This window comes from Lampetra fluviatilis, chromosome 67 (genome assembly GCF_964198595.1).
Source record: "Lampetra fluviatilis chromosome 67, kcLamFluv1.1, whole genome shotgun sequence".
Taxonomy (NCBI): Eukaryota; Metazoa; Chordata; class Hyperoartia; order Petromyzontiformes; family Petromyzontidae; genus Lampetra; species Lampetra fluviatilis.
The window spans coordinates 4,624,188-4,641,298 of NC_136341.1; the positions used below are offsets into that span (position 1 = coordinate 4,624,188).

The window sequence follows — 17,111 nt, forward strand, 5'->3', positions numbered from 1 at the left end:
ATACCCGGTTACCCGCACCCGGTCGGAGTCACTGGTGAGTCACCGTTTGTCACTCATTTCGGGTCGGGTACGGGTACGGGTAGCGTACGGGTACCCGTACCCGACCGGGTACGGGTACGGGTACCCATTTGCGACCTTGGTGCGGCCGGGTACGGGTAAGGAATCAAAACCCGTTTGCGACCTCTGGCCGCCGCCCGTCCAAGCAGCCGACACACGACGCCACGTGGCGGCGCGGGAGAGATCGCAACGCATCACGGCTCTCGCTCGCTCGCTCGCTCACCTCCCTCCTCCAGTTCCGCGCCGTTGCCCTCCCCATCCTCCTGCCCCGCTGCCTCCTGGGAGACCGCCACTTTCTGCTTGGAAGGCTTGCGGGAGGGCGCTTCCTGTTTGGGGTGCTTCTGGGAGGTCGCCTGACTTGTCCCGGGCTTCAACGTCAGTCCGGGCCCCCGGCCGGACTTGGGGGTCGTCGTCGCCGCCACCGCCGCCGATGGCCTCTGCGGTTCGACGTCCCGTCCCACGGCCTGACGGAGAAGCCGCCAGGGCGGGTGGAAACTTCGTGGTTACAAAGACGGACGTCCAGTTGGCAAGAGCACCACTACTACTACACTGCTACTACTACACTACTACTACTACACCACGACTACACTACTACACCACTACTACTACTACACTACCACACTACTACTACACCACGACTAATACACCACTACTACTACTACGACAACACTACTACACCACTACTACACTACTACTACTACACCACTACTACAACTACTACACCACTACTACTACACCGCTACTACTATACTACTACACCACTACTACTACACCGCTACTACTCCGCTACTGCCCCTGACGCGGTTGTTATCTGGGCTTGAACCACCTGGATGTGACATTGTCATCCTCATTGTTGACTGCATCTTCATCATCAGCAGCAGCCGTACGACAACACGAAGAGAAAGAAACCTGTTATACCTTGGGCAGGGGCTTGAGGGAGAACGGATTGAGCGGAGCAGATGATGTCGGCTTCTTCTTGGGCAGAGGCGGAGTGGCGGCCATGGTCTGTCACAAGCGCAGGGCGATGGTACAGATGTCAGCAAACAACAACAGCAGCAGCAGCAGCAGCAGCCGCCGTTCGCCACTAAGTGGCAGTGTGACACCACCATGGAGCCTGTCCCAGGCCAAGTACTACCCCCCCAGAGGTCGCAACCGGGTACCCGATACCCGTACCCTACCCGCTACCCGGCTACCGGCTGGGTACGGGTACCCGTTTGCGACCCTGGTGCGGCCGGGTACGGGTAGACCGTGAGTCACTGGTCAGTCACCGTTTGTCACTCATTTCCCAACGTCTTGTCTCTTCTCACAATTCAAGTTCCTAGAATCAACCCACCCGCGCCTGCAACATGGCTTCATCCCAGAGGTCGCAATCGGGTACGGCCGGGTACGGGTACCCGTTTGCGACCCTGGTGCGGCCGGGTAAGGAATCAAAACCCGTTTGCGACCTCTGCCCCCCCCCACTTTGAGACCACGTGAAGCGTCGAAGGATCACGCTGCCGACAGTTCACGGGTCGGGAAGCTCCGGGAACGTGCTCGAAGGTTCTAGAAGGGGGGCGTGGCCGGAGGCGGGGCCTGGCCACGCCGGAGAGTATAGAGGAGGGACGTGACCGGAGGTTCGGGGCTGTCGCACACGCGCACACACACACACACGCGCACACACGCACACACACACACACACACGCACACACACGCACACACACACACGCACACACACGCGCGCACACACACACGCACACACACACGCACACACACACACGCGCACACACACACGCACACACACACGCACACACGCACACACACACGCACACACACACGCGCACACACACGCGCACACACAACAACAACAACAACCGCCATTCGCCACTAAGTGGCGGTGACGTCACCACGACGCTTGTGCCAGGCCATGTGCACCCTGAGGCCACGTGAAGTGTCGAACGCCCGCTGGCAGGAGGTCACGGGGCAGACCCAGGTGCCACGGGTCGACTGACCGAGATGACCGAGATGACTGGCTGATGCACCACCTGTGCCCCCTACTGTGCCAACTTGCTGTGCTTTAGCCACCCGGCGCTCCGCTCGTTGTTGTGAGCGTCGCTCCTCCGCCCTCCGTTGTTGTTGGAGGGCGACTGCCTCCAACTGCCCAGTAGCGTCCTTCACGAGCCTCCTCCACTGAGGCCGATCTTGACACCGCTGGTACCAGTCATCGGCAAGTCCACTCAGCTCCACATCCTCCTGTACCACATCACTCCATCTCTTCTCTAGCCCGTGCCGCGCCCGTTTAGCCCCCTCGATCCGGCCGAACAAAAGCTGTTTAGGCATGCGGTGGCTGGGCATGCGGGCTACATGACCCAGCCAACGCAGCCTTGCCTGCCGGAGGAGCTCACTGATGGGACTTTGCCCAGATCTTTCAAGGACTTGTGAGCTCCTCACACAATCCAGCCTTCAGGTTAAACCCAGGATGGATCGTAGGCAGGCCAGCCTAAATGTTTCCAACCGGCGAAGTTGCTCCACTAGGGGGGTCCACGTACACACGCACACACACACGCACACACGCACACACACACGCACACACACACGCGCACACACACGCGCACACACACACGCGCACACACACACGCACACACACGCGCACACACACACGCACACACACACACGCGCACACACACGCACGCACACGCACGCGCACACACGCACGCGCACACACGCACGCGTACAACAACCCCACCTCGGACTGTAGGTCCTGCAAGATGTCCCCGAGCAGGTCGTCTTTCGACAGATCCACGTCCTTCTGCAAAAAACAAAAGAACACACGGGGGGGTAGATGAAGGGGGGCCACACAATAAGTGTCAACGTTTTTGTTGCCATGAGCATGTAGGAGGTGCGTCAAAGTGTGTGGCCTAATCTCCATCTGTTCCATCTCAATCCATTCTACCCCGTGTGTGGACTAATCTCCATCTGTTCCATCACAATCCTTTCGACCCCGTGTGTGGCCTAATCTCCATCTGTTCCATCTCTCTCCAGAGTGTGTGGACTAATCTCCATCTGTTCCATCTCAATCCCTTCTACCCCGCGGGTGGACTAATCTCCATCTGTTCCATCTCACTCCCTTCTACCCCGCGGGTGGACTAATCTCCATCTGTTCCATCTCACTCCCTTCTACCCCGCGGGTGGACTAATCTCCATCTGTTCCATCTCACTCCCTTCTACCCCGCGGGTGGACTAATCTCCATCTGTTCCATCTCACTGCCTTCTACCCCGTGTGTGGACTAATCTCCATCTGTTCCATCACAATCCTTTCGACCCCGTGTGTGGCCTAATCTCCATCTGTTCCATCTCTCTCCAGAGTGTGTGGACTAATCTCCATCTGTTCCTTCTCACTCCCTTCTACCCCGCGGGTGGACTAATCTCCATCTGTTCCATCTCACTCCCTTCTACCCCGCGGGTGGACTAATCTCCATCTGTTCCATCTCACTCCCTTCTACCCCGCGGGTGGACTAATCTCCATCTGTTCCATCTCACTCCCTTCTACCCCGCGGGTGGCCTAATCTCCATCTGTTCCATCTCACTCCCTTCTACCCCGCGGGTGGACTAATCTCCATCTGTTCCATCTCACTCCCTTCTACCCCGCGGGTGGACTAATCTCCATCTGTTCCATCTCACTCCCTTCTACCCCGCGGGTGGACTAATCTCCATCTGTTCCATCTCACTCCCCTCTACCCCGTGTGTGGACTAATCTCCATCTGTTCCATCTCACTCCCTTCTACCCCGCGGGTGGACTAATCTCCATCTGTTCCATCTCACTCCCTTCTACCCCGCGGGTGGACTAATCTCCATCTGTTCCATCTCACTCCCTTCTACCCCGCGGGTGGCCTAATCTCCATCTGTTCCATCTCACTCCCTTCTACCCCGCGGGTGGACTAATCTCCATCTGTTCCATCTCACTCCCTTCTACCCCGCCGGTGGACTAATCTCCATCTGTTCCATCTCACTCCCCTCTAACCCGTGTGTGGACTAATCTCCATCTGTTCCATCTCACTCCCTTCCACCCCGTGTGTGGACTAATCTCCATCTGTTCCATCTCACTCCCCTCTACCCCGCGGGTGGACTAATCTCCATCTGTTCCATCTCACTCCCTTCTACCCCGCGGGTGGACTAATCTCCATCTGTTCCATCTCACTCCCTTCTACCCCGCGGGTGGACTAATCTCCATCTGTTCCATCTCACTCCCTTCTACCCCGCGGGTGGACTAATCTCCATCTGTTCCATCTCACTCCCTTCTACCCCGCGGGTGGACTAATCTCCATCTGTTCCATCTCACTCCCCTCTACCCCGCGGGTGGACTAATCTCCATCTGTTCCATCTCACTCCCTTCTACCCCGCGTGTGGACTAATCTCCATCTGTTCCATCTCACTCCCTTCTACCCCGCGGGTGGACTAATCTCCATCTGTTCCATCTCACTCCCTTCTACCCCGCGGGTGGACTAATCTCCATCTGTTCCATCTCACTCCCTTCTACCCCGCGGGTGGACTAATCTCCATCTGTTCCATCTCACTCCCTTCTACCCCGCGGGTGGACTAATCACCATCTGTTCCATCTCACTCCCTTCTACCCCGCGGGTGGACTAATCTCCATCTGTTCCATCTCACTCCCTTCTACCCCGCGGGTGGACTAATCTCCATCTGTTCCATCTCACTCCCCTCTACCCCGCGGGTGGACTAATCTCCATCTGTTCCATCTCACTCCCTTCTACCCCATGTGTGGACTAATCTCCATCTGTTCCATCTCACTCCCCTCTACCCCGTGTGTGGACTAATCTCCATCTGTTCCATCTCACTCCCCTCTACCCCGTGTGTGGACTAATCTCCATCTGTTCCATCTCACTCCCTTCTACCCCGCGGGTGGACTAATCTCCATCTGTTCCATCTCACTCCCTTCTACCCCGCGGGTGGACTAATCTCCATCTGTTCCATCTCACTCCCCTCTACCCCGCGGGTGGACTAATCTCCATCTGTTCCATCTCACTCCCTTCTACCCCGCGGGTGGACTAATCTCCATCTGTTCCATCTCACTCCCTTCTACCTCGTGTGTGGACTAATCTCCATCTGTTCCATCTCACTCCCCTCTACCCCGCGTGTGGACTAATCTCCATCTGTTCCATCTCACTCCCTTCTACCCCGCAGGTGGACTAATCTCCATCTGTTCCATCTCACTCCCTTCTACCCCGCGGGTGGACTAATCTCCATCTGTTCCATCTCACTCCCTTCTACCCCGTGTGTGGACTAATCTCCATCTGTTCCATCTCACTCCCTTCTACCCCGCGGGTGGACTAATCTCCATCTGTTCCATCTCACTCCCTTCTACCCCGCGGGTGGACTAATCTCCATCTGTTCCATCTCACTCCCTTCCACCCCGTGTGTGGACGAAACTCCATCTGTTCCATCTCACTCCCTTCTACCCCGCGGGTGGACTAATCTCCATCTGTTCCATCTCACTCCCTTCTACCCTGCGGGTGGACTAATCTCCATCTGTTCCATCTCACTCCTTTCCACCCCGTGTGTGGACGAAACTCCATCTGTTCCATCTCACTCCCTTCTACCCCGCGGGTGGACTAATCTCCATCTGTTCCATCTCACTCCCTTCCACCCCGCGTGTGGACTAATCTCCATCTGTTCCACGTTCACTTCCCGTGAGCGGGTGTCTACGCTAGCTCGCCTTGATGGAATACACCGTTGCCCCCTCGCATGCGTGGGTTTCCTCCCACATGTATAAACGCTCGTTAATTGGGGGGGGGGGGGGGAGGGAGGGTGGAGGGGTAGGCACGGCACCTCCAACGTCTTCTTTCCGCCGCTCGCCATGAACATGCTCTTGATGTTGCTCGACTTGGTGACCGGCTTCTTTCCCTCCCCACCGGCGGTCTTGCGGGAGGAGCCAGCTCCCTTGCGGTCTGCGGGCACGCCCAACCGGCGACGGGCCCAACCGGGGCAACCCCGAGAAAGAAACATTAAAAATGAGCGTACAGCACAGCGGACTCACGATTATCCGCGCTAACGACTGTGAGGACGCCCGGGGGATGATTCACGATCGCGGATAATCCACGATCGCGGATAATCCACGATCGCGGATAATCCACGATCGTGACAAATACCACATCACCGTGGTATCTGTCACAGTCTCACGGCACGCCAAGTGGCAGCCCGTACCACGATGTGGAAGAGTGACGATGAGGTGGCGAAGAGGTGAGGGGGGCGAGGGGGCGGTGATCGTTCTCACCCTTGTTGCGACTCTCCAGGACATCCTCGGTCAGCTCATCGTCAAAAACCTCACGGCCGTCCTCGACGTAGCCGATGCCGTCTGCGGGTCGGGAGCGGAGGGAGTTGAAACTCGGGCGTGGATTCAACGGAGGAAGTCAAGCCGTGAGAGATTAAGGGTGCAACAGAGACCCGTAGACTCACACAGAGACCCGTAGACTTATACAGATCCACAGACACGCACAGAGACCCGTAGACTCACACAGAGACCCGTAGACTCACACGGAGACCCACAGACGCACACAGAGACCCACAGACTCACACAGAGATCCACAGACTCACACAGAGACCCACAGACTCACACAGAGAAGCCCACAGACTCGCACAGACACCCACAGACTCACACAGAGACCCACAGACTCACACAGACACCCACAGCCTCACACAGAGACCCACAGACTCACATAGAGACCCGTAGACTCACACAGAGACCCGTAGACTCACACAGAGACCCACAGACGCACACAGAGACCCACAGACTCACACAGAGACCCATCGACTCACACAGAGACCCACATACTCACACAGAGACCTACAGACTCACACAGAGACCCATAGACTTACACAGATACCCACAGACTCACAGAGACCCACAGACTCAAACAGAGACCTACAGACTCACACAGAGACCCATAGACTTACACAGATACCCACAGACTCACAGAGACCCACAGACTCACACAGAGACCTACAGACTCACACAGAGACCTAAAGACTCACACAGAGAGCCACAGGCTCACACAGACACCCACAGACTCACACAGAGAAGCCCACAGACTCACACAGAGAAGCCCACAGACTCACACAGACACCCACAGACTCGCACAGAGACCCACAGACTCACACAGAGAAGCCCACAGACTCACACAGATATCCACAGGCTCACACAGAGATCCACAGACTCACACAGAGACCCACAGACTCACACAGAGATCCATAGACTTACACAGATACCCACAGACTCACAGAGACCCACAGACTCACACAGAGACCTACAGACTCACACAGAGACCTAAAGACTCACACAGAGTCCCACAGACTCACACAGAGAAGCCCACAGACTCACACAGAGACCCACAGACTCACACAGAGACCCACGGACTCACTCAGAGAGACCCACAGGCTCCCACAGAGACCCACAGACTCACATAGAAGCCCACAGACTCACACAGAGATCCACAGGCTCACACAGAGATCCACAGGCTCACACAGAGATCCACAGACTCGCACTGAGACCCACAGACTCACACAGAGAAGCCCACAGACTCACACAGAGACCCACAGACTCGCAAAGACACCCACAGACTCACACAGAGAAGCCCACAGACTCACAAAGAGACCCACAGACTCACAGAGACCCACAGACTCACACAGAGACCCACAGACTCACACAGAGACCCACAGACTCACACAGACACCCACAGACTCACACAGAGACCCACAGACTCACACAGAGAGACCCACAGACTCACACAGAGAGACCCACAGACTCACACAGAGACTCACAGACTCACACAGAGATCCACAGACTCGCAAAGACACCCACAAACTCACACAGAGACCCACAGGCTCACACAGAGATCCACAGACTCGCACTGAGACCCACAGACTCACACAGAAGCCCGTAGGCTCCCAGCAAACTCAACGCAGGCACCGAAGGAGCAGCATGGGGCATCGTTACCATCGTCCACGATCCAATCGTCGTCCTGGCGATCCCGCACGCGGTTCGAGTACTCCTCCTCCGTCACCTCGTCGTAAACACGCGTCACGTCCTCCACCTGGAAGTCAAAGATTGCCCCCCCAACCCCGTTAAGTCTACACGCGCGCAAGCGTACGCCGAACTAAAACTTGTATTTTTAAATCCTTTATTAAATCCTTTATTATGGGAACCTCATTTGCCAGTAAAAATATGATAACTGGTTCTTTACCCTTCTATCTGGCAACAAAACTGACACCTTTTTATACCTGCAGTCATAATACAAACAAAAAACACAACTCTGATGATGTTTGCACTGTCCTTGAAGTTGATTGGTCCACACCCGAGACAGCTTTCCTTAGAGCCTAGTCTCACATGGGTTGGACCAGATGACGCCAAAAGGCGCACAACTCAACGACAATGCACCATCAGAGTATGAGAGCTCGGGGCAGATAGAAGGGTAAAGAACCAATTATCATATTTTTACTGGCAAATGAGGTTCCCATAGTGTAGATGCTTGCCCCGAGCTCTCATACTCTGATGGTGCATTGTCGTTGAGTTGTGCGCCTTTTGGCGTCATCTGGTCCAACCCATGTGAGACTAGGCTCTAAGGAAAGCTGTCTCGGGTGTGGACCAATCAACTTCAATGACAGTGCACATTATCAGAGTTGTGTTTTTTGTTTGCATTATGACTGCAGGTATTGCGGTCTATTCAAACATGACTCCTTGTAAAAAGGTGTCAGTTTTGTTGCCAGATAGAAGGGTAAAGAACCAATTATTAAATCCTTTATATTAAGTTCACCTGCTTGCTTGCTTGCTTACGACCGTGCAAAATCTTTCGGTCGTTTTTTAACCCACTTCCCGTCATCCTATCGAGCTGACATTTTGCACACAGACTCGTTGTGCGTGACAATTTATTTTCGTGAGAAACATTTTTTCCAAAATTTTCCACTTTTTAGGAAAAAAAAAAAATTCATATTTAATTTAAAATACCAATGTGATAAAAATGAAACTGTTACTCAAGAAAAACAGAAATGAATAATAAAATAAAACCGATGCCACGCATATAAAGGATTTATAGTGAAGAACTTTGTTTTTACGGGTTAATTTTTTAGCAGGTGAAGCCCAAGGGGCTGTACAGCCCAGCCACTAATGTGGCTGTCGCCTGATGAAGCTGGTTGTGATTACTGGCGAAAAGTCCCGGTACTCAGATTGTAAATGTTGTGGCTTGGCTCTCCAACACACAACCGGTGTGTTGTACTAGTACACTATACACTACACTATATACGACACTATACACTAGTGCTGTACTACTACACTACACTATACACTACACTATACACTAGTGATGTACTAGTATACTACACTATACAATACACTACACTATACTATACACTACACTATACACTACACTATACACTGCACTATACACTACACTATTCACTAGTGCTGTACTAGTATACTACACTACACTATACACTACACTATATACACTACACTATACACTACACACTACACTATACACTGCACTATACACTGCACTATACACTACACTATTCACTAGTGCTGTACTAGTATACTACACTATACACTACACTATACACTACACTATACACTACACTATATACACTACACTATACACTACACACTACACTGGTGCTGTACTAGTAACTAACTGGCACGTTCTGTTTACATGACAAACCTGACTGATTGGCTGTGTCGGGTGGTGGCGGGTTTAACGACACATTTGAATATTTACGCAATCTAACCCCAAAAAAAATCCGTATTGTGGCTGTACAGCTGTTTTTCAGCTGTGTGCGTGTGTATCTGGGTATGAGTGTATGTAAGTGTGTGAGTGAGTGAGTGGGTGAGTGGGTGGGTGGGTGAGTGGGTGGGTGAGTGGGTGGGTGGGTAAGTGAGTGGGTGAGTGAGTGAGTAGGTCAGTGAGTGGGTGAGTGAGTGGGTGAGTGAGTGGGTGAGTGAGCGGGTAAGTGAGAAAGTGAGTGAGTGGGTGGGTGAGTAAGTGAGTGGGTGAGTAAGTGGGTGAGTGAGTGGGTGAGTGAATAGATGGGTGGGTGAGTGAGTGGGTGGGTGAGTAAGTGAGTGGGTAAGTGGGTGAGTAAGTGAGTGAGTGGGTGAGTGGGTGGGTAAATGAGAAAGTGAGTGAGTGGGTGGGTGAGTGAGTGGGTGAGTGAATGGGTGGGTGGGTAAGTGATTGGGTGGGTGAGTGAGTAAGTGAGTGGGTGGGTGGGCGAGTAAGTGGGTGAGTGAGTGGGTGGATGGGTGAGTAGGTGAGTAAGTGAGTGGGTGAGTAAGTGAGTGAGTAGGTCAGTGAGTGGGTAAGTGAGTGGGTGAGTGAGTGGGTGAGTAAATGAGTGAGTGGGTGAATAAGTGAGTGGGTGAATAAGTGAGTGGGTGGGTAAGTGAGTGGGTGAGTAAGTGGGTGAGTGCGTGGGTGGGTGAGAAGTTGAGCAAGTGAGTAAGTGGGTGAGTAAGTGGGTGAGTAAGTGGGTGGGTGAGTAAATGAGTGGGTGAGTGAGTGGGTGAGTAAGTGGGCGAGTGAGTGGGTGAGTAAGTGAGTGAGTGAGTGGATGGGTGAGTGAGTGGGTGAGTAAGTGAGTGGGTGAGTAAGTGAGTGGGTGAGTGAGTGGGTGGGTGGGTGAGTGAATGGATGGGTAAGTGAGTGAGTGGGTGGGTGAGTAAGTGAGTGGGTAAGTGGGTGAGTAAGTGAGTGAGTGAGTGGGTGAGTGGGTGGGTAAATGAGAAAGTGAGTGAGTGGGTGGGTGAGTGAGTGGGTGAGTGAATGGATGGGTGGGTAAGTGAGTGGGTGGGTGAGTGAGTAAGTGAGTGGGTGGGTGGGCGAGTAAGTGGGTGAGTGAGTGGGTGGATGGGTGAGTAGGTGAGTAAGTGAGTGGGTGAGTAAGTGAGTGAGTAGGTCAGTGAGTGGGTAAGTGAGTGGGTGAGTGAGTGGGTGGGTGAGTAAATGAGTGAGTGGGTGAGTGGGTGAATAAGTGAGTGGGTGAATAAGTGAGTGGGTGAGTAAGTGGGTGAGTGAGTGGGTGGGTGAGAAGTTAAGCAAGTGAGTAAGTGGGTAAGTGGGTGGGTGAGTAAGTGAGTGGGTGAGTAAGTGAGTGGGTGAGTGAGTGGGTGAGTAAGTGAGTGAGTGGATGGGTGAGTGAGTGGGTGAGTAAGTGAGTGGGTGAGTGAGTGGGTGAGTGAGTGGGTGGGTGGGTGAGTGAATGGATGGGTAAGTGAGTGAGTGGGTGGATGAGTAAGTGGGTGAGTGAGTGAGTGAGAGGATGGGTGAGTAGGTGAGTGGGTAAGTGGATGAGTAAGTAAGTGGGTGGGTAAGTGGGTGAGTAAGTGAGTGAGTGGGTGGGTGAGTAGGTGAGCAAGTGAGTAAGTGCTGGAGTGAGTGGGGCGCCTCCGCCACGAACAACGCGCACAACGCCCGCCCTCTAGTCGAGGAATCAAACTCGTCACAGCCTCTTGCTGCGAGGTGCCACAACTGGTGGTGGTGGAGGTGACGGGGTGGGGGTTGTACCTCGTAGGAGACCTTCTCCCCGGCCTTCGCCTTGCGAAGTTTCTCCAAGGCGGCGCTGCGACCAGCCGTGTCCTTCTTGTCGCGGCGACTCCTGGAGCTGGCGAGGGAATCTTCAGGGAGGGCAAAAAAAAACTCCTTAAATTTTTTTTTTTTTTAAAGACAACAGTTTTATTTTAAAGTGCACTAAAAAGTAACAAGGAATTTTTCTTTCAGCCGTCACCAGCTGATGGGAATATTTTTGGACATTTGTAACTAAAACATAAAACCCGTGGGGCGTCCCTTAAAAATTCCACAGTTTAGGGAGCGCGGCGTTTTTGACCTACACAAAAAATATATCGATTTAAAGCTTTCGTGACTGCAGGGATTCATCTTCTTGGTTCTTTCGGTAAAGTCACGTAGAAGGGAAGTAATAAAATAATAAAAATAAAACATAATAAAATAATTCTCACGACGTTTCCGCCACAACGCAAGCAGCCGTCCTCAGGTGAAAAACAGGTCTGTCGAGGAGACAGAATAATTGTATAATGTTTTATTTTTATTATTTTATTATTTCCATTCTACGTGACTTTACCGAAAGAACCAAGAAGATGAATCCCTGCAGTCACGAAAGCTTTAAATCGAAATTTAGACAGAGTGAGTTCAATGAAAGCGTGTAAATAATAAAGGGACAAAGACCACCACCACCACCCTGTGTCAGCAACCACCCCCTGCCGTCTTTGTCTCCCCCAGCAATGATCTTTACTACACCACCGCTATGGCTGGACGATTTGGGGAAAATCTGAATCTTGCGATTTTTCTGACAGACGTTGCGATTTGATTTGCGATTTAATATTCACTGTGCGATAAATTTAAAACATGCGATGGAGCAATAGCACATGATACCGTAACAAGTAAACCCGTAAAAACAAAGTTTTTCACTATAAATCCTTTATATGCGTGGCGGCTAGAGTCTTCTCGTCCTCTGGCTTGAGATGGCTGCCACCTATGGGTCAGATGATTGTCTGCCAGTATTAAGCAATTGGTAATTAAATATTTAATTTGTTTTCCCTAAACAGTGTAAAATTTAGGGAATTTTTTTTCACAAACATTAATTGTCTCGCACAACGAGTCTGTGTGGAAAATGTCAGCTCGATTGGATCACGGGAAGTGGGTTAAAAAACGACCGAAAGATTTGCACGGTCCTAAGCAAGCAAGCACGCAAGCAAGCAAGCGAACTTAATATAAAGGATTTAAAAATATATTCGCCTGTGGAGGACGCGGGGATCGATCCCGCGACCTTTGGCATGGGAAGCGAGGGCGCTACCAACTGCGCTACTCCGCCACGGCCTGTGGAGGGGTTACGCTCTGGGCTCTTACACTCTGACGTTCAGCCAAAGCCATGAATGCGTTCTATTTGAATATATGTAAAATCATTTTTTTTTGCCTAAAAAGTGTAAAATTTTGGGAATTTTTTTTTCACGAACAATAATTGTCTGGCACAACGAGTCTGTGTGGAAAATGTCGGCTCGATTGGATCACGGGAAGTGGGTTAAAAAACGACCGAAAGATTTGCACGGTCCTAAGCAAGCAAGCAAGCGCGCACGCAAGCAAGCAAGCAAGCGAACTTAATATAAAGGATTTAAAAATAAGAACTGCTCTATACATTATAATGCAAGGATTAGAACTCAAAAGATATGAATTGCTTCCAACATGTATTTATTTAAATATATTAATTGAAATAGAACAATCAAACATGGAACAATTGTTAAGTTAAAAAAATAAAGTTACAATAATAATTAAAAAAATTAACCCGTAAAAACAACGTTTTTCACTATAAATCCTTAATATGCGTGTTCAATGGGCCACAACCCAGTCCACATTTGTCTTTGAAACGGGCGGCTAGAGTCCTCTCGTCCTCTGGCTTGAGATGGCTGCCACCTATGGGTCAGATGATTGTCTGCCACCATTAAGCAATTGGTAATTAAATATAAAAAAAACATTTCCTAAAAGGTGTAAAATTTAGGAATTTTTTTTTCACGAAAATAAATTGTCACGCACAACGAGTCTGTGTGCAAAATGTCAGCTCGATTGGATCACGGGAAGTGGGTTAAAAAACGACCGAAAGATTTGCACGGTTGTAAGCGCGCAAGCAAGCAAGCAAGTGAACTTAATATAAAGGATTTAAAAAGAAAACAATTCCAATAAGCAATAGGACTTTTAAAATCGCAAAAAAATCGCAGCCTTTGAGATTTGCTAATCGCATTGTTTCAAATTGCGATTAATCGATTTCAAATCGATTAATCGCAATTTCAAATCGATTAATCGCAATTTGAAACAATGCGATTAGCAAATCTCAATGGCTGCGATTTTTTTGCGAATTTGAAAGTCATGTTTACTTTCTTATTGGGATTGTTTAATCGATTTGAAATCGATTAATCGTTCAGCCCGAACCACCGCTACACCAGCACGCGCACACAAAGACAAAGATCCCCCGTGTAGCCTTCATTGATTGTAGGGGGCAAGTGCTGTTAGTAGCGAGTAGCAGCAGCAACTATGAAGGTAGACACAGACAAAGGTTCCCCGTGTAGCCTCTACAGACTGTAGGGGCAAGTGCTGTTAGTAGCAGCACCTATGAAGGTAGACACAAAGGTCCCCCGTGTAGCCTCTACAGACTGTAGGGGCAAGTGCTGTTAGTAGCAGCACCTATGAAGGTAGACACAGACAAAGGTCCCCCGTGTAGCCTCTACAGACTGTAGGGGCAAGTGCTGTTAGTAGCAGCACCTATGAAGGTAGACACAAAGGTCCCCGCTACACCAGGTCACTCATTTGAGGCTGAGTCGACCTAGGGGAGGCCCATGACCGATGCAGATATCTCCCACGAATAGGGATACAAAGACAAAGGTCCCCCGTGTAGCCTGTAACAGACTGTAGGGGCAAGTGCTGTTAGCGAGCGGCACTGCGGGAACACGAGGGGGGTGGGTGGACAGCACCCACGCCCGGCCGCCTTTGTCTTCCCTGTGGCCACCCTTAACTGCACTACCGCTACACGAGGTTAAGTCATTTGAGACTGGCGCTCGTCTAGGTCGGCTCAGCCTCAAAACAAAAAACCGTAGCCTTCTATGTTGGGTTTGACTCGGCATTACGTGAAGAGCAAGCTGAGGAAATCGATCGAGGGGCTGGCGAGTTTGCATCGAGCAGTCCACGGCGTAAAAAAAACACATTTTGTAATTTAAAAGATAACAAAAAATTGAAAATATAAAGTCTCCTCACCGCCTTCGTTACCCACAGGCGCCATCGCAGATTTGGCGGGAAACGTCGCGGGCCTCTCGCCCTTCGCGCGCTTTCACGCCTCGCCATTGGTCGGCGGCTGAGTGACGTCAGCGAAGGTTTCCCGTGAGTCCATCTTGGGTAGGGGAGACCCCGGGGTGGCATTCACAACGCACGGTGGCCATGTTGGGTAGGGGACACCACGGGATGTTGTTCACGACGCACAGGTGGCCATGTTGGGTAGGGGACAACATGGGCTGTTGTTCACAACGCAAGGTGGCCTTGTTGGGTAGGGGACACCACGGGGTGGCGTTCACAACGCAAGGTGGCCATGTTGGGTAGGGGATACCACGGGGTGGTGTTCACAACGCACGGTGGCCATGTTGGGTAGGGGACACCACGGGGTGGCGTTCACAACGCAAGGTGGCCATGTTGGGTAGGGGACACCGCGGGGTGGTGTTCACAACGCACGGTGGCCATGTTGGGTAGGGGACACCGCGGGGTGGTGTTCACAACGCAAGGTGACCATGTTGGGTAGGGGACACCGCGGGGTGGCGTTCACAACGCAAAGTGGCCATGTTGGGTAGGGGACACCGCGGGGTGGTGTTCACAATGCACGGTGGCCATGTTGGGTAGGGGACACTACGGAGTGGTGTTCACGACGAAGGGTGGCCATGTTGGGTAGGGGACATCACGAGGTGGTGTTCACAACGCAAGGTGGCCATGTTGGGTAGGGGACACCGCGGGGTGGTGTTCACGACGAAGGGTGGCCATGTTGGGTAGGGGACACCACGGGGTGGCGTTCACGACGCAAGGTGGCCATGTTGGGTAGGGGACACTACGGGATGGTGTTCACAACGCACGGTGGCCATGTTGGGTAGGGGACACCATGGGGAGGTGTTCACGACGGACGGTGGCCATATTGGGTAGGGGACACCATGGGGAGGTGTTCACAACGCACGGTGGCCATGTTGGGTAGGGGACACCGCGGGGTGGCGTTCACAACGCAAGGTGGCCATGTTGGGTAGGGGACACTACGGGATGGTGTTCACAACGCACGGTGGCCATGTTGGGTAGGGGACACCATGGGGAGGTGTTCACGACGGACGGTGGCCATATTGGGTAGGGGACACTACGGGATGGTGTTCACAACGCACGGTGGCCATGTTGGGTAGGGGACACCGCGGGGTGGTGTTCACAATGCACGGTGGCCATGTTGGGTAGGGGACACCACGGGGTGGTGTTCACAACGCACGGTGGCCATGTTGGGTAGGGGACACCGCGGGGTGGTGTTGACAATGCACGGTGGCCATGTTGGGTAGGGGACACCACGGGGTAGTGTTCACAACGCACGGTGGCCATGTTGGGTAGGGGACACTACGGGCTGGTGTTCACGACGAAGGGTGGCCATGTTGGGTAGGGGACACTACGGGATGGTGTTCACAACGCACGGTGGCCATGTTGGGTAGGGGACACTACGGGATGCTGTTCACGACGCACGGTGGCCATGTTGGGTAGGGGACACTACGGGATGGTGTTTACAACCCAAAGTGGCCATGTTGGGAAGGGGGGACACGGGGTGCTGTTCACGACGCACGGTAGCCATGTTGGGTAGGGGACACCACGCCCCCTCCGTGAGGCCACGCCCCCCTCAGTGTGTGAGTCTGGCTCTGACACGAGCCAGTGCCTCTCCAGCCATTGACCTCACCCTTCTACGTGACTTTACCGAAAGAACCAAGAATATGGTTGATAGATATTACAGTGCTGGTGGCCATCTTGGGTAGGAATATTCGTGTTGATAGATTTAGTGCTGGCGGCCATCTTGGGTAGGGATATTCGTGTTGCTATATATTACAGTGCTGGTGGCCATCTTTGGTAGGGATATTCGTGTTGATAGATATTAGTGCTGGCGGCCATCTTGGGTAGGGATATTCGTGTTGATATATATTACAGTGCTGGTGGCCATCTTTGGTAGGGATATTCGTGTTTCGGATATTAGTACTGGCGGCCATTTTGGGTAGGGATATTCGTGTTGATATATTACAGTGCTGGTGGCCATCTTGGGTAGGGATATTAATGTTGATAGATATTAGTGCTGGTGGCCATCTTGGGTAGGGATATTCGTGTTGATGGAGATTACGGTGCTGGTGGCCATCTTGAGTAGGGACACTCGTGTTGATGGAGATTACAGTGCTGGTGGCCATCTTGGGTAGGGACACTCGTGTTGGAAATTACAGTGCTGGTGGCCATCTTGAGTAGGGA

General features: G+C 52.2%; 1 protein-coding gene and 1 long non-coding RNA gene across 2 annotated transcripts in view; one reads left to right on the forward strand and one right to left on the reverse strand.

Moving 5' to 3' along the window:
* The window catches only part of LOC144952421 (uncharacterized), a 224,979-nt gene extending 210,583 nt beyond the window's left edge, over positions 1 to 14,396 (forward strand). The window contains exon 3 of the long non-coding RNA XR_013640621.1: positions 14,384 to 14,396. This is a non-coding gene — a long non-coding RNA (uncharacterized LOC144952421). The remainder of the gene's footprint in view (positions 1 to 14,383) is intronic.
* Positions 1 to 14,905, reverse strand: part of POLA1 (DNA polymerase alpha 1, catalytic subunit) — a 66,923-nt gene extending 52,018 nt beyond the window's left edge. Inside the window, exons 1-8 of the mRNA XM_078882816.1 lie at positions 14,853 to 14,905; positions 11,604 to 11,713; positions 8,045 to 8,141; positions 6,326 to 6,406; positions 5,881 to 5,999; positions 2,780 to 2,842; positions 976 to 1,062; positions 281 to 521 (exon numbers count right to left, since the gene is read on the reverse strand). Of these exons, the coding sequence (XP_078738942.1) occupies positions 281 to 521; positions 976 to 1,062; positions 2,780 to 2,842; positions 5,881 to 5,999; positions 6,326 to 6,406; positions 8,045 to 8,141; positions 11,604 to 11,713; positions 14,853 to 14,877 (823 nt within the window). The 5' untranslated portion in view covers positions 14,878 to 14,905. The remainder of the gene's footprint in view (positions 1 to 280; positions 522 to 975; positions 1,063 to 2,779; positions 2,843 to 5,880; positions 6,000 to 6,325; positions 6,407 to 8,044; positions 8,142 to 11,603; positions 11,714 to 14,852) is intronic.
* Positions 14,906 to 17,111: the final 2,206 nt, after the last annotated feature.